The following is a 25869-nucleotide window of genomic DNA, read 5'->3' as shown; positions in this document are numbered from 1 at the left end:
TGTAGCTGATAAAGAGCGGGGTTGAAATTTGTGCAAGCAATGCCTGATTGGACAGCCTATGTTTTTTCACACAATTTAATACTTTATTGCCATCCTGGTGATTTCTACTTCTGTTATGGGCCTTGCCTTCTGGCTGCAGACCTGGAGGATAACTTAAACTTATAAATTCTAAAGAAAATTTGAAGATGTACAAAGTCAACATTTACTAAAAGTATGGATCTTCTAATAACATATACTGTCACATGTTCTTTGTCTTGCTAGCATCAAGGAAGTGAGAGAATAAAGAGTTAGGGTAAAGCGCCCTTTGCAAAACTTTCCTAAATAAGAAAGCCTTGGCAAACAACCCTGGTCTTATTAGATGATTTCCGCCTAACCTCTTTCAGGTGGCAGTTGCCATGGTGTTTTAGGGGAAGAGGGAGGAAGTGAAGATCAAGGAGGGTCATTCAGACTGAATGTTGTCTGGTGTTTCTTTTCAGAGTTCATTCGGCAGAAGATGGAAGGAATTTAAATATTCAGAGGAGGAAGGATAGACTTTATTCTTTTGGTTTTTCTTCATTTTTCCTCTTCTCATTCCTCATGTTAAATATAAGGGAATCCAGAGTGTGTAAAGAGGACAAGGTAGTCGGACAGGAAAGGGAGGTTGTGGGGGAAGGGCCAAGAGCCTAGCAGCCAGTGGGAGAAAGATAGGGTGGGGGCAGGGAGTGGTGGGGGAGAGAGAGTGCTTTTGAGGGATAAATTATAAGGATAATTTGTTAAGGTTCTGGGGATCCTAAGGTTGACCATTAGAAAAAAAAAATCCTCAGAGGATGGGGATCAAGTAGAAACCGTAGCATGAGGAGAGAGGACAATGAGAAAGGCAAAAAAAACACACACAAAAAGATAAACAGAGCAATCGAAAAGGAAAACAAATCTATGATGGGAAAGAAAGAGTTAAGTGGCAGAGGCAAGTCTTTGGAGGAACTGGAACATATGGGTTGAAGTATGACAGAAAATATGAATAATATTTAACTTACAATAGAAATGCTGTCAGAGCATCCAGGAGAAACATTTAAGAAGAGGAACAGGCTGGCCAGGCGTGGTGGCTCACGCCTATAATCCCAGCACTTTGGGAGGCCGAGGTGGGATGATCACTTCAGGTAGGAGTTTGAGACCAGCCTGGCCAATGTGGTGAAACCTCATCTCTACTAAAAAAAAAAAAAAAAAAAAAAAAAAAAAAAAAAATTAGCCGGGCGTGGGGCATGTGCCTGTAATACCAACTACTCCAGAGGCTGAGGCAGGAGACTCTGGAATCCGGGAGGTTGCAGTGAGCCAAGATCATGCCATTGTACTCCAGCCTGGGCAACAGAGAGAGACTCGGTCTCAAAAAAAAAAAAAAAAGGAACAGGCCGGGCGCAGTGGCTCACACCTGCCTGTAATCCCAGCACTTTGGGAGGAGGAGGCAGGTGGATCACCTGAGTTTGGGAGTTCGAGACCAGCCTGACAAACATGGAGAAACTCCATCTCTACTAAAAATGCAAAATTAGCCGGGTGTGGTGGTGCATGCCTATAATCCCAGCTACTCAGGAGGTTGAGGCAGGAGAATCACTTGAACCTGGGATGGGGAGGTTGCGGTGAGCCAAGATCGTGCCATTGCACTCTGGCCTGGGCAAGAAGAGGGAAACTCTGTCTCAAAAAAAACCCAAAAAAACAAAACAAAACAAAACAAAAGAAAAACCCTTTTAGTGGGTTAATAATCCATTCTCCATTTTAGAGATCATTCCAGGAAACAGATACTGAGAAAATACTTCATGATGTCTAATTAATTCCTAATTATATTTTAAGTGAAAATTATTTCAGTATGCCCTTGGAAGAGTTTATTCATTTACATTTACTTAGTTCAACAAATATTTTTTGGGCACCTCCTATGTGCTAAGTACATAGTATACGACAGGAAATAAAATAGATTCTGCCCTGTTGATTATTATACCACCATTTTGCAATTATTTGGACTTCATTCTTTTTTTCTTTCTTTTTGAGACAGGGTCTCACTCTGTTGCCCAGGCTGGAGTGCAGTGGCACAGTCTTGGCTCACTGCAACCTCTGCCTCTCAGATTCAAGGGATTCTTGTGCCTCAGCCTCTCAAGTAGCTGGGATTACAGAAACACACCACCATGACCCACTAATTTTTTGTAGAGACTGAATCTCACTATGTTGCTAGGGCTGATCTCAGACTCCTGGGGTCAAACCATCCTCTCACCTGGGTCTCCCAAAGTGCTGGGATTACAGGCATGAGCCACCAAACTTGGCCCTGGACTTCATTCTTTTGGTGGTATCTCTTTGTGATTTGGTGGTATCTCTTTGTGATGGTCCGGGAAAGTAAGTGTATTAGTCTGTTCTCACGCTGCTAATAACAACATACCTGAGACTGGGTATTTTATGGAGGAAAGTCACAGTTCCACATGGCTAGGGAGGCCTCACAATCATGGTGAAAGACAAAGGAGGAGCAAAGACATGTTTTACATGGCGGCAGGCAAGGAGATAGCTTGTGCAGAGCAACTCCCGTTTTTAAAACCATCAGATCTCGTGAGACCCATTCACTATCACGAGAACAGCAGGGGAAAGACCCAACCCCATAGTTCAATCATCTTTCACCAGGTCCCTCTCATAACACATGGGAATTATGGGAGCTACAAGATGAGGTTTGGATGGAGACACAGAGCCAAACCATATCATTCCAACCGTGGTCCCTCTCAAATCTCATATTTTCACATTTCAAAACCAATCATGCCTTCCCAACCGTCCCCCAAAGTCTCAACTCATTTCAACGTTAGTTCTAAAGTCCATGGTCCAAAGTCTCATCTGAGACAAGGCAAGACCCTTCTGTCTATGAGCCTGCAAAATCAAAAGCAAGTTAATTACTTCCTAGATACAATGGGGGTACAGGTGTTGGGTAAATACACCCATTCCAAATGGGAGAAATTGGCCAAAACAAAGGGGCACAGGCCCCATGCAAGTCTGAAATCCAGCAGGACAGTCAAATCTTAAAGCTCCCAAATGATCTCCTTTGACTCCATGTCTCATCCAGGTCATACTGATGCAAGAGGTAGGTTCCCATGGTCTTGGGCAGCTCTGCCCCTGTAACTTTGCATGGCTGCCTTCACAGGCTAGTGTTGAGTGTCTGTGGCTTTTCTTTTTTCTTTTATTTTCTTTTTTTTTTTTGAAACAGAGTCTCACTCTGTTGCCTAGGCTGGAGTGCAGTGGTGCGATCTCAGCTCAATGCAAGCTCCATCTCCCAGGTTCACGGCATTCTCCTGCCTCAGCCTCCCAAGTAGAGGGGACTACAGGTGCCGGCCACTGTGCCTGGCTAATTTTTCTATTTTTTTTTTTTTTTTTTTTTTTTTTTTTTTTTTTTTTTTTTTTTTTGAGACGAGAGTCTCGCTCTGCCGCCCAGGCTGGAGTGCAGTGGCCAGATCTCAGCTCACTGCAAGCTCCACCTCCCGGGTTCCCGCCATTCTCCTGCCTCAGCCTCCCGAGTAGTTGGGACTACAGGCGCCCGCCACCGCGCCCGGCTAGTTTTCTGTATTTTTTAGTAGAGACGGGGTTTCACCGTGTTAGCCAGGATGGTCTCGATCTCCTGACCTCGTGATCCGCCCGTCTCGGCCTCCCAAAGTGCTGGGATTACAGGCTTGAGCCACCGCGCCCGGCCCTTAATTTTTCTATTTTTAGTAGAGATGGGGTTTCACCGTGTTAGCCAGGATTGTCTCCATCTCCTGACCTTGTGATCTGCACACCTCGGCCTCCCAAAGTGCTGGGATTTCAGGCATGAGCCACCATGTCCAGCCACTGTCTGTGGCTTTTCTAGGTGCATGGTGCAAGCTGTCGGTTGATCTACCATTATGGCGTCTAGAGGACAGTGGCCCTCTTTTCACAGCTCCACTAGGCAGTGCCCCAGCGAGGATTTTGTGTGGGGGCTTCCACCGCACATTTCGCTTCCACCCTGCCCTAACAGAAGTTTCCCATGAGGACCCCACCCCCTACAGCAAACTTCTGCCTGGGCATCCAGCCATTTCCATACATCTTCTGAAATCTAGGCAGGGGCTCCCAAACCTCAATTCTTGACTTCTGTCCACTGGCAGGCTCAGAACCATGTGGAAGCTGCCAAGGCTTGGGGCTTGCACCCTCTGAAGCCATGGCCTGAGCTCTACGTTGGCTTCTTTCAGCCATGGCTCCATGGCTGGGGTGTCTGGGATGCAGGGCACCAAGTTTCTAGGTGGCACGAGGTATGGGGACCCTGGACCTGGCCAGGAAACCACTTTTTTCTCCTAGGCCTTGGGGCCTGTGATGGAAGGGTCTGCCACAAAGGTCTCTGACATGCCCTGGAGACATTTTCCTCATTGTCTTGTTGATTAACATTTGGCTCCTCATTACTTATGCAAATTTCTATAGTTGGCTTGAATTTCTCCTCAGAAAATGGGATTTTCTTTACTATTGCATTGTCAGGCTGCAAATTATGCCAATTTTTATGCTGTGTCCCTTTTGAAACAGAATGCCTTTTTATTTTATTTTTTTTGAGATGGAGTTTCACTCTTGTCACCCAGGCTGGAGTGCAACGGTGTGGTCTCGACTCACTGCACCCTTCGCCTCCCAGGTTCAAGTGGTTCTTCTGCCTCAGCCTCCCAAGTAGCTGGGATTACGGGCACATGCCATCACACCTGGTTAATTTTGTATTTTTAGTAGAGACGGGCTTTCACTGTTAGTCAGGCTGGTCTCAAATTCCCGACCTCAGGTGATCCACCTGACTCGGCCTCCCAAAGTGCTGGAATTACAGGCGTGAGCCACCATGTCCAGCCACAGAATGCCTTTAACAGCACTCAAGTCACCTCTTGAATGCTTTGTTGCTTAGAAATTTCTTCCACCAGATACCATAAATCATCTCTCTCAAGGTCAAAGTTTCACAAACCTCTAGGGTAGAGGCAAAATGCCACCAGTGTCTTTGCTAAAACATAACAAAAGTCACCTTAACTCCAGTTCCAAGCAAGTTTTTCATCTCCATCTGAGACTACCTCAGCCTGGATTTCATTGTCCATATCCTTAGCAGCATTTTGGTCAAAGCCATTCAACAAGTCTCTAGGGAGTTCCAAACTTTCCACATTTTCCTGTCTTCTTCTGAGCCCTCCAAACTGTTCCAACCTCTGCCTGTTACCCAGTTCCAAAGTTGCTTCCACATTTTTGGGTATCTTTTCAGCAGCACCCTACTCCCAGTACCAATTTACTGTATTAGTCTTTTCTCAATGCATCAGGTCCCTCCCACAACATATGGGAATTATGGGAGCTACAAGATGAGATTTGGATGACACAGAGCTAAACCGTATCAGTAAGCATTATTTCATTTATTTATTTATTTATTTATTTATTTATTTATTTTTGAGATGGAGTCTCACTCCGGCTATCACCCAGGCTGGAGTGCAGTGGTATAATCTCACGTCACTGCAACCTCTGCTGCCCAGGTTCAAGCAATTCTCCTGCCTTGGCCTACTGAGTAGCAGGAATTACAGGCCCTGGCACCGTGCCTGGCTAATTTTTGTATTTTTAGTAGAGACAGAGTTTCACTGCCTTGGCCAGGCTGCTCTTGAACTCCTGACCTCTTGATCCACCTGCTCGGCCTCCCAAAGTGTTGGGATTACAGGTGTGAGCCACCACGCCTGGCAGTAATCATCATTTTAATACCCCTTTATATGAAACTGAGACATCTGGCTTTTTTTGTTTGTTTGTTTGTTTTTGACAGAGTCTCACTCTGTTGCCCAGGCTGGAGTGCAGTGGTGCAATCTGGGCTCACTGCAACCTCTGCCTCCCAGGTTCAAGCGATTCTCTGCCTCAGCCTCCCGAGTAGATGGGATTACAGGTGTCTGCCACCATGCCCAGTTAATTTTTTGTATTTTTAGTAGAGATGGGGTTTCACCATGTTGGCCAGGCTGGTCTTGAACTCCTGACCTCGTGATTTGCCTGCCTTGGCCTCCCAAAGTGCTGGGATTATAGGTGTGAGCCACCACACCCGGCCTTTTTTTTTTGTTCCCTGCAACCTCAGCCTCCTGGGTTCAAACGATTCTCCTGCCTCAGCCTCCTGGGCAGCTGGAATAAAAGGCACCCCTCACCACGCCTAGCTAATTTTTATTTTTTATTTTTATTTTTTTTGAGATGGAGTCTCGCTCTGTCACCCAGGCTGGAGTGCAGTGGCACGATCTCAGCTCATTGCAATCTCTGCCTCAGGTTCATGCCATTGTCCTGCCTCAGCCCCTCAAGAAGCTGGGAATACAGGCACCTGCCACCACTCCCGGCTAATTTTTTTGTATTTTTAGTAGAGACAGGGTTTCACCGTGTTAGCCAGGATGGTCTCCATCTCCTGACCTCGTGATCCACCTGCCTTGGCCTCCCAAAGTGCTGGGATTACGTGCGTGAGCCACCACACCCAGCACCACACCTAGCTAATTTTTGTATTTTTAGTAGAGACGGGGTTTCACCATGTTAGCCAGGCTAGTCTCGAACCCCTGACCTCAGGTGATCCACCTGCCTTGGCCTCCCAGAGTGCTAGGATTACAGGTGTGAACCACTGCGCCCAGCTCTAGGTTTGTTTTTTTGTTTGTTTGTCTTCTTTTGAGACTCAGTCTTCATCTGTCACCCAGGGTGGAGTGCGGTGGCACGACCTCAGCTCACCACAACCTCCACCTTCTGGGTTCAAGCGCTTCTCCTGCCTCAGCCTCCCGAGTAGTTTGGATTACAGGCATGCGCCACCACACCCAGCTAATTTGGTATTTTTATTTTTTAATTTAAATTTTTATTTTCTCCATGTTGGTCAGGTTGGTCTTGAACTCCCCCACCTGCCTCAGCCTCCCAAAGTGCTGGGATTAGAGGTGAGAGCCACAGCGCCAGGCCGTGTGATGCTTTCTTTCTTTCTTTTTTTTTTTTTTAAGACGGAGTCTCTCTCTGTTGCCCAAGCTGGAGTGCAGTGACGTGGACCCGGCTCACTGCAACCTCCACCTCCCGGGTTCAAGCAATTCTCCTGCCTCAGCTTCCTGAGTAGCTGAGATTACAGGTGCACGCCACCACATCTGGCTACTTTTTTATATTTTTAGTAGAGATGGGTTTTCACCGTGTTAGCCAGGATGGTCTTGATCTCCTGATATCGTGATGCACCCGCCTCGGCCTCCCAAAGTGCTGGAATCACAGGCATGAGCCACCGCACCCAGCCTGTGATGATTTTTAAGGGATCCCAACACTCAAGCCAGGAAGGCAGCCGATGATATGTAGAAATTGCTGGAGCTAGTGACAGTTGATAGCAGAAGGTTTTTTTGGAAGCAGATGGGAAAGAGTACCTGATAGTGACTATGAACAGGGTGGCTGGGACGTGGGGGAGTTAGACTCGAAGTTGAGGATCACTGGGTTTGGTAGAAGAAAGTGGGGATTGTAAGGGAAGGACTTAATGACCACATTGTATGTCTATGAGATTTAGGACTATAGTTTCCTTATTTGATTCAATGATCTCTGTTCCCATCTTTTGGTCAAGGGATAAATATTACCAGGATGTGTGTGTGTGTGTTTCCAAAAAATTGGATGGAAGTCTTGAAGAAAAGGGAGGGGAAGGAGAGAGACCTTGGAGAAATAGGCCTGTTACTCAAGATAAATTATTCTTTTTCTTTTTCTTTTTTCTTTTTGAGATGGTCTCACTCTTTCTCCCGGGCTGGAGTGCAGTGGTGTAATCTGGGCTCACTGCAAGCTCCACCTCCTGGGTTCATGCCATTCTCCTGCCTCAGCCTCCCGAGTAGCTGGGACTACAGGTGCCCGCCACCATGCCTGGCTAATTTTTTGTATTATTATTATTTTTTTTTAGTAGAGATGGGGTTTCACCATGTTAGCCAGGATGGTTTCGATCTCCTGACCTCATGATCAACCCACCTCGACCTCCCAAAGTGCTGGGATTACAGGCATGAGCCACCGCGCCCGGTCAAGATAAATTATTCTTTCCATTACCTACCTCCGTCTCTACCCTCCAAACATCTACTGTCCTTCCATACACACCATTTGTAATCTGATTACAAGTGCCTGTCACCACGCCCAACTAATTTTTGTATTTTTAGTAGAGACAGGGTTTCACCATGTTGGCCAGGCTTGTCTCGAACTCCTGCGCTCAAACGATTCCTGCACATTGGCCTCCCAAAGGGCTGGGGTTACAGGCGTGAGACACTGCACCTGACCTCATGAGATTCTTGAAACAAACCTAGGGGTCGGATGCAGTGGCTCACACCTGTAATCCCAGCACTTTGAGAAGCCGAGGTGGGTGCATTATGAGGTCAGGAGTTGGAGACCAGCCTGACCAACATGGTGAAACCCCGTCTCTACTAAAAATACAAAAATTAGCTGGGTGTGGTGGCGCGCACCTGTAATCCCAGCTACTCAGAAGGCTGAGGCAATAAGAGTGAATCTCCATCTCAAAAATAATAATAATAACAACAAATAATATTAATCGATGCTGTTATCATCCAAATGAACTAAACTAGAATCGCTTGAACCCAAGAGGCAGAGGTTGTGGTGAGCCAAGATCATGCCATTCCACTCCAGTCTGGGCAACAAGAGTGACCTCTGCCTCAAGAAAAAAAAGAAAGAATACCCACTAGGCTGGGCACAGTTGCTCACACCTATAATCCTAGCACACTGGGAGGCTGAGGTGGGAGGATTGCATGAGTCCTGAAATTCAAGACCAGGCTGGGCAAAATAGCAAGACCCCATCTCTACAAAAAATACCTACTGGGCATCCACTCTATGCCAGCTGAGCATGATGCATGTGAATATGACTTCATATCCTTTCCAACCTCCTAGAATTTATATTGAAAGTCTACTTGACAAATAGAACTCATATGACATACATTTTCATTTTTAGTGGAAAAATCATCGAACTTCGGTTCTAGTCAAATTCTTTCTACTCCCAGTTAAATCCCCTTGGGGCCAGGCATGGTGGCTCATGCCTGTAATCCTAGCACTTTGAGAGGCCAAGGCAGGAGGATTGCTTGAACTCATAGTATGAGACTAGCCTGAGCAACATAGTGAGACCTCATCTCTACTCAAAAAAAAAAAAAAAAAAAAAAGCCAGGCATCGTGGCTCATGCCTGTAATCCCAGTACTATGGGAGGACAAAGTCGGCAGATCACTTGAGGCCAAGCGTTCAAGACCACCCTGGGTAACATAGTGAAACCCTATCTCTAGTAAAAATACAAAAATTAGCCTGGCGTCAGGGTGCACACCTGTAATCCTAGCAGCTCAGGAGGCTGAGGCAGGAGAATCGCTTGAACCCAGGAGGTGGAGGTTGCAGTGAGCCAAGATCGTGCCACCGCACTCCAGCCTGGGCAATAGAATGAGATTCCTCAAAAAAAAAAAAAAAAAAAAAAAAAAAGGCCAGGTGCGGTGGCTCATGCCTATAATCCCAGCACTTTGGAAGGCCGAGATGGGCGGATCACGAGGTCAGGAGATCGAGACCATCCTGGCTAACACGGTGAAACCCCGTCTCTACTAAAAAAAAAAAAAAAAAAAAAAAAAAATTAGTCGGGTGTGGTGTCGGGTGCCTGCAGTCCCAGCTACTCGGGAGGCTGAGGCAGGAGAATGGCGTGAACCCGGGAGGCGGAGCTTGCAGTGAGCTGAGATCCGGCCACTGCACTCCAGCCTGGGTGACAGAGCGAGACTCCGCCTCAAAAAAAAAAAAAAAAAAATTATCCAGGCGTGGTGGCAACCTGTAGTTGCAGGTACTTGGGAGGCTGAGACAGGAGGATCACTTGAGCCTGGCAGATTGAGGCTGCAGCGAGCAGTTATCATACTGCTGCACAATCCCCTTAGGAATTTTTCCAGGTGTTTACCTCTCAGACTTCAATCTGCATTGATGGAATTAGACCCAATGATTTTCTTACGCAGCTTTAACACTTTGTGCTTGTATATGTGAACATCTATATCAATCAGCAAGATGCGTCTACTGGCTGGGCGCGGTGGCTCAAGCCTGTAATCCCAGCACTTTGGGAGGCCGAGACGGGCGGATCACGAGGTCAGGAGATCGAGACCATCCTGGCTAACACAGTGAAACCCCGTCTCTACTAAGAAATACAAAAAATAGCCGGGCGAGGTGGCAGCGCCTGTAGTCCCAGCTACTCGGGAGGCTGAGGCTGGAGAATGGCGTGAACCCGGGAAGCGGAGCTTGCAGTGAGCTGAGATCCGGCCACTGCACTCCAGCCTGGGCTACAGAGCGAGACTCCGTCTCAAAAAAAAAAAAAAAAAAAAAAAAAAAAAAAAAAAAAAAAAAAAGATGCGTCTATTGCAACAATTTCTACATAGGGTCCTACAATAATAAATCAATGATGGTTCTGCCTTGCCTTGCCTTGCCTTGCTTTGCCCTGCCTTGCCCTGCCCTGCCTTGCCCTGCCTTGCCCTGCCTTGCCTTCTTTCTTTTTTTTTGAGACAGGGTTTCACTCTGTTGCCCAGGCTGGAGTGCAGTGGTACAATCTCTGCCTCCTGGCCTCAAGTGATCCTCCCACCTCAGCCTCTCAACCTCGGCGCCACCATGCCCAGCTAATTTTTGTATTTTTTGTAGGGACAAGGTTTTGCCATATTGGCCAGGCTGTTTTTGCACTCCTAGACTTAAGTGGTCTGCCCACCTCGGCCTCCCAAAGTGCGATTACAGGGGTGAGCCACCTCACATGGCCCCGATGGTCATTTCTAAAGCATTGCTTAAGACAAAGCCTAGAGTCAAAGTTGAAAAATTTCTGAGGAAGGAATGTCCCAGAGACTGCTTTTGCTCTGGTATTATAACAAGTTCTTGTCATTTATTTGGTTGAATATTGGAGGAAGTAGGTGGCCTGCATTTATTTATAAGGTAGGTAGAATAAAACTATGCACTTCTCAATATAGTCACACTCATGCTTATATAGAGAGGTACAAGAGGGCAGAGAGACTCAACCTGGGCTCACTGCATGAAATGCCGGAGTGGGATTCCATTGCATTCTTTACATTGTTGTTGGGGATCCCAATTATAGTTTAATTTGCATATTCAAATTAACTTGTATTAAATTAAATTAAAATATGAAAGTCCATCAACAAACCTCAGGCCTGCTAACCTCTGTGACCTCCAGAAGTAAGTCCAATCAAAAACCAAAGCAGCTTAAACGTTCATGATTCTGTGTCTCCAGATGGCAGAATCACCTCAGGATTTAGCCCAGGCCATAGAAATCCTTTCCTTCTTTTGGGACGTAAGCTCTGAGGTAGGTCTTCCAATTTGTTACATTTTCAACAAACATTTGGCAAATGCATTTGAGATTTCACTTACCAGGCCTGCATTTAGGGGGAAAGTTAGAATAAATGAGTAGACATTTCTCAACACAGAATCACATTCATGCTCACATTAAGAGAGAGATGAGAGAACTGGATGCTGGGGTTACAAAGGCAAATAAGACACGGGCCTTGCTTCTCCCTGGGAAGAGGGGCAATTTTGAACAGATAAAAATGATACAATATGAGAAACTGTCCTAAAGTTCCCTGGGAAGAAGGGAGACTTGAATAACACTCCCTGAGTGAACTGAAGAGATTTTCAGAGAGGAGGTCACATGTAAGATGGATGTTATGCGCCATATGGTTTAGATGAATAAAGAAATGGGGAGTCCAGTCACGGTGACTCACGCCTGTAATCCCAGCACTTTGGGAGGCCGAGGCGGGAGGATCACTTGAGCCTATAGGTTTGAGACTCGCCTGGGCAACACAGCAAGGCCCTGTCTCTACAAAAAATGCAAAAATTAGCCAGGTGTGGTGGCACATGCCAGTAGTCCCAGCTGTTCGGGAGGCTGAGGTGGCAGAATTCCTTGAGTCCAAGTAGTTGAGGCTGCAGTGAGCTATGATCAGGCCACTGCATGTCAGCCTGGGAGATAGAGCAAGACTCTGTCTCAAAAAAAAAAAAAATAAATAAAAATAAAGAAGAAGAAGAAAAGAAAAGAGTAGAAATGTATAGGGAAAACAAATTTGAAAAGAAGTTTGGGGCAAGTGTAAAAGACCATTTATGCTATATTAACAAATTTGAATATAATGAGAAGACATTGAAAGTTTTTTTTTTTTTTCCTTTTGAGACGCAGTCTCGCTCTGTCGCCCAGGCTGGAGTGCAGTGGCGCGATCTCGGCTCACTGCAAGCTCCGCTGCCTTCCGGGTTCACGCCATTCTCCGGCCTCAGCCTCCCGAGTAGCTGGGACTACAGGCGCCCGCCACCTCGCCCGGCTACTTTTTTTTTTTATTTTTAGTAGAGACGGGTTTCACCATGTTTGCCAGGATGGTCTCGATCTCCTGACCTCGTGATCCCCCCGCCTTGGCCTCCCAAAGTGCTGGGATTACAGGCGTGAGCCACCGCGCCAGGCCTTGAAAGTTTTGAAACAAAGAGTAGAGCTGTATTTTATTATGATGATTTTATTTATTTATTTATTTTTTGAGACGGAGTCTCGCTCTGTCGCCCAGGCTGGAGTGCAGTGGCTGGATCTCAGCTCACTGCAAGCTCCGCTTCCCGGGTTCACGCCATTCTCCTGCCTCAGCCTCCCGAGTAGCTGGGACTACAGGCACCCGCCACCTCGCCCGGCTAGTTTTTTGTATTTTTTAGTAGAGACGGGGTTTCACCGGGTTAGGCAGGTTGGTCTCAATCTCCTGACCTCATGATCCGCCCGTCTCGGCCTCCCAAAGTGCTGGGATTACAGGCTTGAGCCACCGCGCCCGGCCTTATGATGATTTTAATAATTTTATTTATTTATTTATTTATTTATTTTTTGAGACCATGTCTCATTCCACTACCCAGGCTGGAGCGCAGTGGTGCCGTCTCCGCTCACTGCAACCTCTGTCTCCCGGGTTCAAGTGATTCTCCTGCCTCAGCCTTCTGAGTAGCAGGGATTACAGGTGCCTGCCATCATGCCTGGCTAATTTTTTATATTTTTAGTAAAGACGGGGTTTCACCATGTTGGCCAGGCTGGTCTTGAACTCCTGGCTTCAAATGATCCACCAGCCTGGGCCTCCCAAAGTGCTGGGATTACAGGCGTGAGCCGCTGGGCCTGGCGTAGAGCTATACTTTAGAAGGTCAATCATTCAAAGTGTGGAAAATGATTTAAAATTGGAAAGAGACTGAATGGACAGAAGAGATACCAGAAATCCAGGCAAGAGATGAAGAGTGAGTCCGGGTGTGGTGGATCACACCTGTAATTCCAGCACTTTAGGAGGCTGAGGCGAGCAGATCACCTGAGGTTGGGAGTTCAAGACTGGCCTGAGGGCCGGGCGCGGTGGCTCAAGCCTGTAATCCCAGCACTTTGGGAGGCCGAGACGGGCGGATCACAAGGTCGGGAGATCGAGACCATCCTGGCTAACACGGCGAAACCCCGTCTCTACTAAAAACACAAAAAATTAGCCGGGCGAGGTGGCGGCGCCTGTGGTCCCAGCTACTCGGGAGGCTGAGGCAGGAGAATGGCGGGAACCCGGGAGGCGGAGATTGCAGTGAGCTGAGATCTGGCCACTGCACTCCAGCCTGGGCGACAGAGCGAGACTCCGTCTCAAAAAAAAAAAAAAAAAAAAAAAAAGACTGGCCTGAGCAACATAGAGAAACCCCTTCTCTACTAAAAATACAAAATTAGCCAGGCATAGTGGTGCACACCTGTAATCCCAGCTACTTGGGAGGCTGAGGCAGGAGAATCACTTGAATCCAAGAGGCAGAGGTTGTGATGAGCTGAGACTGCGCCATTCCACTCCAGCCTGGGCAACAAGAGTGAAACTCTGTCTCAAAAAATAAAATAAAATAAAATAAAATAAAATAAAATAAATAAATAAATAAATAAATAAATAAATAAGATGAAGAGTGTCTGACTGAAGAGGAAATGGACTTGGGAAAAAATGTTCCAGAGATTATCCAGATGGGGAGGAATCCTGTCCATCATCAGTAAAGTATCCATCCATCCACCCAGCCATCCATTCCTCTATTAAACAAATATCTATGGTTAGTTACTAAATAGAAAGCACTGTGCTGGGTGTCATAAAGGCAGAGAATGAAAGCAGACCATTCTTGAAGGAGCATTAATTTGGTATAGGAGATAAAATAGGTAAGCAGGTAATGCTAAGAGCCACTGTTTATGGATTGCTTTTTTTTTTTTACAAGTCCAACCTGAGGCTCTTTAGTAATACTTTCTTTTACAGTAATCTTAGTTATATTATTATTCTCATTTTATCAGTTAGGAATTTGAGGCTTAAAGAGGCTAACAACTTGCTGAAGATCATGCACCCTTGACTTATGGAACCAAGGCTCTAACACATTAATTTTACAACAAAGTTTATGCTCTAAAGACAATGCAGATTCTGCTGTGTAACTGTTTGAGTTTAAATTACCTTCATCACATAGCAACTGCATGACCTTGGGCATTTTATTTGTGCCTCAGTTTCTTCATATACACAATTAGGGTAATAGTACCTACTTCATAGGATTGTGGTGGATTTAGCAAAACTTGGTTAAGGCATTTAGTCCAGTGTCTGGCCAACCTCCCAAGTTCACTACATTTTTTTTTGTTTTTTTTGAGACAGGGTCTTGCTCTTGTCCCCCAAGCTGGAGTGCAACAGCAGGATCTCAGCTCACTGCAACCTTCGCCTCCCAGGTTCAAGTGATTCTCCTGCCTCAGCCTCCTGAGTAGCTGGGATTACAGGCACCCCCCACCATGCCTGGCTAATCCAGGCTGGTCTTGAACTCGTGACCTCAGGTAATCCGCCTGCCTTGGCCTCCCAAAGTGCTGGGATTACAGGCATGAGCCACTGTGCCCAGCCACCAAGTTCACAACATTTGATAGTTAATATTATTATACTGTTCTGCATAGAGAATAAGAGGTGAGTGCTATAAGCAATGCAGATCAATTTCGTACAAGTTCAGAGGAAGGAAAGGCCATTTCCAATTGGAGGGCTGGAGGGTGAGCAGATTAGAGTCATGAAGAAGTCACTTAAATTGCAGATTTCAAAAGAATGTAAGGGCCGGGTGCGGTGGCTCAAGCCTGTAATCCCAGCACTTTGGGAGGCCGAGACGGGCGGATCACGAGGTCAGGAGATCGAGACCATCCTGGTTAACACGGTGAAACCCCGTCTCTACTAAAAAATACAAAAAACTAGCCGGCCGATGTGGCGGACGCCTGTAGTCCCAGCTACTCGGGAGGTGGAGGCAGGAGAATGGCGTGAACCCGGGAGGCGGAGCTTGCAGTGAGCTGAGATCTGGCCACTGCACTCCAGCCTGGGTGACAGCGCGAGACTCCGTCTCAAAAAAAAAAAAAAAAAAAAAAAGAATGTAAGGGCCCGTCACGGTGGCTCACGCCTGTAATCCCAGCACTTTGGAAGGCCGAGAGGGGTGGATCACAAGGTCAGGAGATCAAGACCACCCTGGCCAACATGGTGGAAATCCGCCTCTACTAAAAATACAAAAATTAGCTGGTTGTGGTGGTGCACACCTGTAATCCCAGCTATTCAGGAGGCTGAGGCAGGAGAATCACTTGAACCTGGGAGGCGGAGGTTGAGGTGAGCCAAGATGGCGCCACTGCACTCCAGCCATGCGAGAGAGCGAGACTTTGCCTCAAAAAGAAAAAAAAAAAAGTAAGATGTAAGATGAACATTTAGACGATAAAACTTACAGAAAACTTAGTGAGGAAGAAAGAAAGAAGTTGTCATCTATCATTCATAGAAGTGACAAGCAACAAAAATGTAAGCAAATAAATAAGATAACTGCAGAATGATAATTAAACAGGGTAGCGGGTCAGAAAGTGAAGAGGAAGAGTGGGGCTGGTGGGTAAGGAATTAGAGGGAAGACTTGATTCCATCTCAAGGTAGAAAGCTGTTCATATGTAGATCAACTGCTATCTGTGAATGGATACCCGAATATTGTCACAAACTGAAATGCAAATACTCTTAGAAACTGGGGTATTAGTAATGCAAGTATGAAAAACATCTGATTTAAGCAAAACAACAACAACAAAACACCCTCATCATTCTTTGAATGACTCAATCTGTGAATGAAAACATTCACATTCTCATGATTTTGATGACAGAATAGATTATTTTTCTTTGTGCTGAGTTTGTTATCTCAAGCTGGAACTAAGTAAGGCTAGTCAAGGCCATCTGATTCTTATTGCTCATTCATTCATTCATTCAACCAATATTTTACTGAGAGCTTACTGTATGCGGCACTATGCTTTGCCTGGCGAATGTAGTGGAGTTCTTTCCTTGGAGTTCTCCTCTTACTCCAAAGGGCTTTTGAAACAGGAGGACATGTGAGGAGAACCTTGGGCAGGTTCTGACACTTGTCTGCTGACGTTTTTGTTTTGTTGAGACAGGGTCTTACTCTGTCTTAGGCTGGTCTGTTGCCCAGGCTGGCAAAAAGATAACGGCTTACTGTGGCATTGAACTCCTGGCTAAGGCAGTCCTTCCACCACAGCCTTCAGAGTAATTGGGGCTATAGGTGTGAGCCATCATGCCCAGCTAATTAATTTTTTTTTTTTTTGTGGAGATGGGATCTCCCTCTATTGCCCAGGTTGGTCTCGAACTCCTAGGCTCAAGTGATCCTCCTGCCTAGTCCTCCCAAAATGTCGGGATTACAGGTGTGAGCCATGTTGATTTTACAGGTTGAAACCTGTTGATTTTTTCTGGATAAGAGATAGGGAGGACCTGGTAATATACAAGACCCAGAGTGTGTCCTAAGCTGATCTATGGGGAGAGAACAGAGTATCCCTGACTGGTTTTGGAAACTATTTTAATGTTCCCAAATTTTATTTGAACTAAAAAACATTGTCTGCCTTTCACATTCCTTCGTGCATTCGTGCACTGCACCTCACTATTCCTCCCCCGGCACCTGTTGGCCTCTTTTGCTATCCCAATTTACCAAATAAATCCCCCCCCTCTTTCTACCCATCTGCTGTTCTTCACAGCTTGTCTCTGGGCTCAGCCCCAAGCCTGGAGGGGCAGTAAATGGATTCAGAGTTGCTGCTCTAACATGGATTCCCATGGAAACCAAACGACTAAGAAAACAAATAGGGAGGAAGAGGCAGCCACTGCCTGACCTCTTACCCTCCCCCTCCAAATTCTTTTCGCTTTTCGGCATGAAGGCAAGTGCTTATTTGTATAACTAGTAGAAGGACATAACCTGACCCCTCCCCCACCCCCAAATTCTTTTAAGAGCCTCTCGTTGGACAATGAGTAAATGAAAGACAGTGGGACATCTCCATCTGGTGGTAGAAATGCCAAATTACCTAAGAGAGAACTCAATTAACAAGTGAAAGCCTGTAATACAGGCCAATAAGTATACAAGGAAGTAACATTCAGATACAAAAATAAGATACAAAGAAGTAACATTCAGATACAAAAATAAGATACAAAGAAGTAACATTCAGGAGCCACTCTTGGGAAACTGTTTAATTGTGATGCAGTTAGTACTTGTTCCTTCTCACATATACAGATTTAAATATCATCTTTATGTTGGTGAATTTTTATTTATTTTATTTATTTATTTTTTGTGAGGGAGTCTTGCTCTGTCACCCAGGCTGGAGTGCAGCGGCACAATCTCAGCTCACTACAATCTCCACCTTCTGGGTTCAAGCAATTCTCCTGTCTCAGCCTCCCGAGTAGCTGGGGATTACAGGCACCTGCATTATGCCCAGCTAATTTTTGTATTGTTGTAGAGGCAGGGTTTCACCATGTTGGCCAGGCTGGTCTTGAATTCCTGACCTCAGGTAAACCGCCTGCCTCAGCCTCCCAAAGTGCTGGGATTACAGGCGTGAGTCACCATGCTGGGCCGAATTTTTTTTTTTTTTTTGGCATCCAATTCAAATATATGAACATGAGGTTTAGTCTCATCTCTCCCAACTCCACACTAGATTTTTTTTTTTTTTTTTTGAGACGGAGTCTCACTCTGTCGCCCAGGCTGGAGTGCAGTGGTGCAATCTCAGCTTACTGCAGCCTCCACCTCCCGGGTTCAAGCTATTCTCTCCTGCCTCAGCCTCCCGGGTGTGTGCCACCATGCCTGGCTAATTTTGTATTTTTGGTAGAGACGTGGTTTCTCCATGTTGGCTAGGCTGGTCTCGAACTTCCGACCTCAGGTGATCCAGCCGCCTTGGCCTCCTAAAGCACTGTGATTACAGGTGTGAGCCACTGCGCCTGGCTGGATGTTGTTTAAGGCGCTAAATTTGTGCTGCTAACACATTACCTATTATGTTAGATTAAATCCAAACTTCCTACATAGTTTCTGAGGCTTTACAATATCTACCCTTCATGGGTAGTGTGGTCATGTAACCCTCCCCCATATACTACCTTTACCAACACTAGCTTTCCTTTCAAACATGCCAATTTTTTTTTTCTTTTCCATCCTAGAGCCTTGCATTAGCTTTTCCCTCTTTTTGGAAAACTTTTCCTGAGATTCTTGTGGCTATGGCTTTGAAAACGTATTTTTTATTTTTATTTTAATTTTTTTTGAGATGGAGTCACTCTGTCGCCCAGGCTGGAGTGCAGTGGAGCGAAATCTTGGCTCACTGCAACCTCTGCCTCCCAGGTTCACACGATTCTCTTGCCTCAGCCTCCTGAGTAGCTGAGAGTACAGGCGTGTGCCACCACGCCTGGCTAATTTTTGTATTTTTAGTAGAGACGGGGTTTTGCCATGTAGGCCAGGCTGGTCTCAAACTCCTGACCTCAGGTGACCTGCCTGCCTCAGCCTCCCAAAGTACTGGGATTACAGGCATGAGCCACCATGCCCAGCCCCAGAAATAGTATTTTTTAAAACATTGCTTTTTAAGAAAATTTTATTTCAATAGTTTTTGGGGTACAGGTGGTTTTTGGTTACATGGATAAGTTCTTTAGTGGTGATTTCTGAGATTTTGGTGCACCCATAACCCAAGCAGTGTACGCTGTATCCAATATATAGTCTTTTATCTTTCACCCCTGTGTTAGTCAGGGTTCTCTAGAGGGACAGAACTAATGGAATATATATATATATATATAATATATATATATATAAAGAGGAGTTTATTAAGTATTCACTCACATGATCGCAAGGTCCCACAATAGGCCATCTGCAGTCTGAGGAGCAAGGAGAGCCAGTCCAAGTTCCAAAACTGAAGAACCTAGAGTCTTATGTTTGAGAGTAGGATGCACCCAGGGCGGGAAAAAGATGTAGGCTGAGAGGCTAGGCCAGTCTTTCTTTTCACATTTCCCTGCCTGCTTATATTCCAGCCTTGCTGGTAGCTGATTAGATTGTGCCTACGCAGATTAAGGGTGGGTCTGCCTTTCCCAGCCCTCAAATGTTAATCTCTTTTGGCAACATCCTCACAGGCACACCCAGGATCAATACTTTGTATCCTTCTATCCAATCAAGTTGACACTCAGTATTAACCATCAGATATCATATTGGGAAATATCATATTGAACTCTACTGAGACATTTTAAAATACACTATTGCATTCTTTCTTCTGGATTGTTTAATGTGGTTTAGTTTGTGAGAATTTGGTGTCATTCTGTACTCTTGTAGTGGCTGAGAGTTATCTTGAGAGGATACTAAGGAACTGTTAGAAAATTAGTATTTTACCTTAAACTGTGTTTGATCATACAATATGGCTATATAAAAGAGGAAAAGCAAGAAGAAAAAAAAAATTACTGAAGCCTAAACAATTATAATAAATTCTAATTGTGACAGCTTCCCTAGTGGGAGAAAGACACTTTCAAACCTCACTCATAGTTCTTGGGCTTCTGAGCATCGTTTTCAGGGCCAGCTTCACCTCTTGGTTCCTCAGAGTGTAGATAAGTGGATTGAGGAAGGGAGTAATGGCCGTGGGGAACAGAGCAGCTGCCCCATCCAGGGGGCTGTTGGTTTCAGGCCTCAGGTAGATGAAGGCACAGGGCACATAGTACACGGTGACCACGGTTACATGGGCTCCACAGGTTGAAAAAGCCCGGCGCCGCCCATCAGCTGTATGGATTCTCAGGATGGCCTGAATGATCTGTATGTAGGAGAGGAGGATCAGGAAGAAGCAGCTGGCAACCACCACCCCAATGTCCACAAAGGTCACCATCTCATTGACTGTTGTGTCAGCACAGGCCAGTCTCAACACTGCAGGGATGTCACAGAAGAAGTAATCCACCTGATTGGGCCCACAGTAGGGCAGGCGGAAGGTTAGGATGGCCTGGAGAGCCCCATGGATGGATCCTGCCACCCAGGCTCCAGCCACAAGCAAGGCACTCAGCTTAGCAGTCATAAGCACAGGGTAGCGCAGGGGCTGACATATGGCCAGGTACCTGTCATAGGCCATCAGGGTGTAGAGGAAGCACTGGGTGCTGCCCAGGAAGTGATAGAAATAGAGTTGAGCAACACAGCCACCAAATGGGATGGATTTGACGCCTAAAGTGAAGTTCATCATGAGGCGAGGGACGATGATGGAGGAGATGCCCATGTCAATGACTGAGAGAACACCGAGAAAGATGTACATGGGGTGGGCATGGAGCCTCGGGTCTGCCCAGACAGTGATGAAAATAAGCAGGTTTCCCAGCTGAGTCAGGATGTAGATTAGCAAAAAGAACACAAAAAAGAGTGTCCTTAGCCTGAGTGGATAAGGAATTCCTGTCAGGATAAACGCAGTCAACAGTGTGTTGTTCACCCTTTCCATATCCCGGAGAATCTTACCTAGAGAATGGACAAAACAAGAGTTAACATAGAGGTGAGAGGAAAGTGAGGGGGAATTAGAAAAAGAGATTGTAAAAACTAGGGATGGTGGCAGAGAAGTTTCTTTCTTTCTTTTTTTTTGAGACAGAGTTTTGCTCTGTTGCCCAGGCTGGGGTGCAATGGCACGATCTTGGCTCACTGCAACCCCCACCTCCCAGGTTCAAGCAATTCTCCTGCCTCAGCCTCCCAAGTAGCTGGGATTACAGACATGTGCCATCACGCCCGGCTAATTTTTTGTATTTTTAGCAGAGACGGGGTTTCACCATGTTGGCCAGCCTAGTCTCGAACTCCTGACCTCAGGCGATCCACCTGCCTCAGCCTCCCATAGTGCTGGGATTATAGGCATGAGCCACCACGCCTGACAGAGAAGTTTCTTTCTTATGTGGAAAGATGACAAGTAGGCAGAAACAATGTTCTCTGGTAGGTGTTTTGTAAACAAGATGTTATTGGAACACAGCCTTTCTCATTTAGTTACATATTGTCTGTAACTGTTTTGGAGCTACTATGACAGAGATGAGTGGTTGCATTTAGTTTGCAAAACATAAGCTATTGGCCGGGCGCGGTGGCTCAAGCCTGTAATCCCAGCACTTTGGGAGGCCGAGACGGGCGGATCACGAGGTCAGGAGATCGAGACCATCCTGGCTGACACGGTGAAACCCCGTCTCTACTAAAAAATACAAAAAACTAGCCGGGCGAGGTGGCGGGCGCCTGTAGTCCCAGCTACTTGGGAGGCTGAGGCAGGAGAATGGCGTGAACCCGGGAGGCAGAGCTTGCAGTGAGCTGAGATCCGGCCACTGCACTCCAGCCTGGGTGGCAGAGCGAGACTCCGTCTAAAAAAAAAAAAAAAAAAAAAAAAAAAAAAAACACATAAGCTATTTACTCCCTGGACATTTATAGAAAAAGTTTGCACCTAGGGTTTTGTACTCAGAGCACTTTTTCCAATAACCTTTGGAAAATAATCATTGACTGTTCTATTAGTACAGGCCAGGATTTCCCGGAAACATGACATATGTGAGAAAGGGTATTTGTTTCATTAGGTGCTCTGCCAGCTCAGAATCTTCCAGAGGCCACTGGCTCACTCTTATCTCTGCCAGGACATAAACTTATATAGAGTGGGGAATATGCAGAAAGGAAATGCAGAAACCCATTTGTGTATAAAGAATGAAATAGAATTTTGATTAAATGGCTAATCAAAATTTTTATGTGTGATAGTGCTTGATGCTGTACAGATCTACTTTCCAAGTTCTTTACCATTAAAAGGAGGAGAAAGACCATGAAGATGTAAGTACATAAATAAAGTGAGGACTATCACCACCATGCACTGTGGTTGGTACTTGGTGCTATATAATTTAGTTGCTTTGTATGTAATCATTTAGCCTTAAGACATGTCAAAGAGAGGAGAGAAAGAAGAAATGAGGGCTGTCTCTAGTGAGAAGTCAGAGATTAAAGGAAAATTAAAGAATGATTAGAGAGGATGAGAGGATTGCTAGACCAGAGCAAATCACTCTCAGTGCGGAAGAATTATTTTAAGTTCTTAGTCCAAATCATTGATCGGCACTTTTTTTTTTTTCTTTTTTTGAGACAGTTCTCTCTGTCACACAGCCTGGAGTGCGATGGCATGATCTCAGCTCACTGCAACATCTGCCTCTCCGGTCTAAGCAATTCTCATGCCTCAGCCTCCGAGTAGCTGGGATTACAGGCATGTGCTAACATGCCTGGCTAATTTTTGTATTTTTAGTGGAGACGGGGTTTCACCGTGTTGGCCAGGCTGATCTTGAACTCCTGGCCTCAACTGATCTGCCCGCCTTGGTCTCCCAAAGTGTTGGGATTACAAGCATAAGCCACCACACCCAGCTTGACTGGCATTTTTTAACCTAAAGAAAAGGGTTGGAGGGTGGGCTCAGTGGCTCATGCCTATAATCCTAGCACTTTGGAAGGCCAAGGAGGGTGGATCACCTGAGGTCAGGGGTTTGAGACTAGCCTGGCCAACATGGTGACACCCTGCGTCTACTAAAAATACAAACATTAGAATAGGAACAGCTCCAGTCTCCAACTCCCAGCGCGAGCGACACAGAAGACAGGTGATTTCTGCATTTTCAACTGAGGAATACAGTTCATCGCCAGTAATGGATCAAATGACTTTGACAAGATGAGAGAAGAAACTTCCAGTCCATCAAACTTCTCAGAGCTAAAGGAGGAATTACGTACCCAGCGCAAAGATCTTGAAAAAAGAGTGGAAGAATTGATAACTAGAATAATTAATGCAGAAGGCCATAAACGAACTGACAGAGATGAAAACCATGACACGAGAAATACGTGACAAATGCACAAGCTTCAGTAACCGACTCGATCAACTGGAAGAAAGAGTACAGCAATTGAGGATCAAATGAATGAAATGAAGTGAGAAGAGAAATCTAAAGAAAAAAGAAGAAAAAGAAATGAACAAAGCCTGCAAGAAGTATGGGATTATGTAAAAAGACCAAATCTACGTCTGATTGGGGTGCCTGAAAGTGAGGGGGAAAATGGAACCAAGTTGGAAAACACTCTTCAGGATATCATCCAGGAGAACTTCCCCAACCTAGTAGGGCAGGCCAATATTCAAATCCAGGAAATACAGAGAACGCCACAAAGATACTCCTCGAGAAGAGCAACTCCAAGACACATAATTGCCAGATTCACCAAAGTTGAAATGAAGGAAAAAATCTTAAGGGCAGCCAGAGAGAAAGGTCAGGTTACCCACAAAGGGAAGCCCATCGGACTAACAGCAGATCTCTCGGCAGAAACTCTCCAAGCCAGAAGAGAGTGGGGGCCAATATTCAACATTCTTAAAGAAAAGAATTTTCAACCCAGAATTTCATATCCAGCCAAACTAAGTTTCGTAAGTGAAGGAGAAATAAAATCCTTTACAGATAAGCAAATGCTTAGAGATTTTGTCACCACCAGGCCTGCCTTACAAGAGACCCTGAAGGAAGCACTAAACATGGAAAGGAACAACCGGTACCAGCCATTGCAAAAACATACCAAAATGTAAAGATCATCGAGGCTAGGAAGAAACTGCATCAACTAACGAGCAAAATAACCAGTTAATATCATAATGGCAGGATCAAGTTCACACATAACAATATTAACCTTAAATGTAAATGGACTAAATGCTCCAATTAAAAGACACAGACTGGTAAACTGGATAAAGAGTCAAGACCTATCAGTCTACTGTATTCAGGAGACCCATCTCACATGCAGAGACATACATAGGCTCAAAATAAAGGGATGGAGGAAGATCTACCAAGCAAATGGAGAACAAAAAAAAGCAGGGGTTGCAATACTAGTCTCTGATAAAACAGACTTTAAACCATCAAAGATCAAAAGAGACAAAGAAGGCCATTATATAATGGTAAAGGGATCAATTCAACAGGAAGAGCTAACTATCCTAAATATATACGTACCCAATACAGGAGCACCCAGATTCATAAAGCAAGTCCTTAGGGACTTACAATGAGACTTAGACTCCCATATAATAATAATGGGAGACTTCAACACCCCACTGTCAACATTAGACAGATCAACGAGGCAGAAAGTTAACAAGGATATCCAGGAATTGAACTCATCTCTGCAGCAAGCGGACCTAATAGACATCTACAGAACTCTCCATCCCAAATCAATGGAATATACATTCTACTCAGCACCACATCACACTTATTCCAAAATTGACCACATAATTGGAAGTAAAGCACTCCTCAGCAAATGTACAAGAACAGAAATTATAACAAACTGTCTCTCAGACCACAGTGCAATCAAACTAGAACTCAGGACTAAGAAACTCAATCAAAACCGCTCAACTACATGGAAACTGAATAACCTGCTCCGGAATGACTACTGGGTACATAATGAAATGAAGGCAGAAATAAAGATGTTCTTTGAAACCAATGAGAACAAAGATACAACATACCAGAATCTCTGGGACACATTTAAAGCAGTGTGTAGAGGGAAATTTATAGCACTAAATGCCCACAAGAGAAAGCTGGAAAGATCTAAAATTGACACTCTAACATCACAATTAAAAGAACTAGAGAAGCAAGAGCAAACACATTCAAAAGCTAGCAGAAGGCAAGAAATAACTAAGATCAGAGCAGAACTGAAGGAGATAGAGACACAAAAAACCCTCCAAAAAATCAATGAATCCAGGAGTTGGTTTTTTGAAAAGATCAACAAAATTGATAGACTGCTAGCAAGACTAATAAAGAAGAAAAGAGAGAAGAATCAAATAGATGCAATGAAAAATGATAAAGGGGATATCACCACCGACCCCACAGAAATACAAACTATCATCAGAGAATACTATAAACACCTCTATGCAAATAAACTAGAAAACCTAGAAGAAATGGATAATTTCCTGGACACTTACACTCTCCCAAGACTAAACCAGGAAGAAGCTGAATTCCTGAATAGACCAATAGCAGGCTCTGAAATTGAGGCAATAATTAATAGCCTACCAACCAAAAAAAGTCCAGGACCAGATGGATTCACAGCTGAATTCTACCAGAGGTTCAAGGAGGAGCTGGTACCATTCCTTCTAAAACTATTCCAATCAATAGAAAAAGAGGGAATGCTCCCTAACTCATTTTATGAGGCCAACATCATCCTGATACCAAAGCCTGGCAGAGACACAACAAAAAAAGAGAATTTTAGACCAATATCCCTGATGAACATCGATGCAAAAATCCTCAATAAAATACTGGCAAACCGAATCCAGCAGCACATCAAAAAGCTTATCCACCATGATCAAGTGGGCTTCATCCCTGGGATGCAAGGCTGGTTCAACATATGCAAATCAATAAACTTAATCCAGCATATAATCAGAACCAAAGACAAAAACCACATGATTATCTCAATAGATGCAGAAAAGGCCTTTGACAAAATTCAACAGCTTTTCATGCTAAAAATGCTCAATAAATTTGGTATTGATGGAACGTACCTCAAAATCATAAGAGCTATTTATGACAAACCCACAGACAATATCGTACTGAATGGTCAAAAACTGGAAAAATTCCCTTTGAAAACTGGCACAAGACAGGGATGCCCTCTCTCACCACTCCTATTCAACATAGTGTTGGAAGTTCTGGCTA

General features: G+C 45.0%; 1 protein-coding gene across 1 annotated transcript; it reads right to left on the bottom strand.

Annotated features, from left to right (window-relative positions):
* Positions 1-19663: 19663 nt before the first annotated feature.
* LOC126958297 (olfactory receptor 10G3) lies at positions 19664-20690 on the bottom strand. The gene has a single exon (XM_050796561.1). The coding sequence runs from the start codon at positions 20688-20690 to the stop codon at positions 19749-19751; it is 942 nt and encodes a 313-aa protein (XP_050652518.1). The 3' UTR covers positions 19664-19748.
* Between the last annotated feature and the right edge of the window lie 5179 nt (positions 20691-25869).

This window comes from Macaca thibetana, chromosome 7, assembly GCF_024542745.1.
Source record: "Macaca thibetana thibetana isolate TM-01 chromosome 7, ASM2454274v1, whole genome shotgun sequence".
Taxonomy (NCBI): domain Eukaryota; kingdom Metazoa; phylum Chordata; class Mammalia; order Primates; family Cercopithecidae; genus Macaca; species Macaca thibetana.
This window is presented reverse-complemented; position numbering and strand designations above follow the sequence as displayed.

Coding starts and splice junctions, on each gene's coding strand:
- LOC126958297 (XM_050796561.1), bottom strand. CDS start 20,690: ATGGAAAGGGTGAACAACACACTGTTGACTGCGTTTATCCTGACAGGA.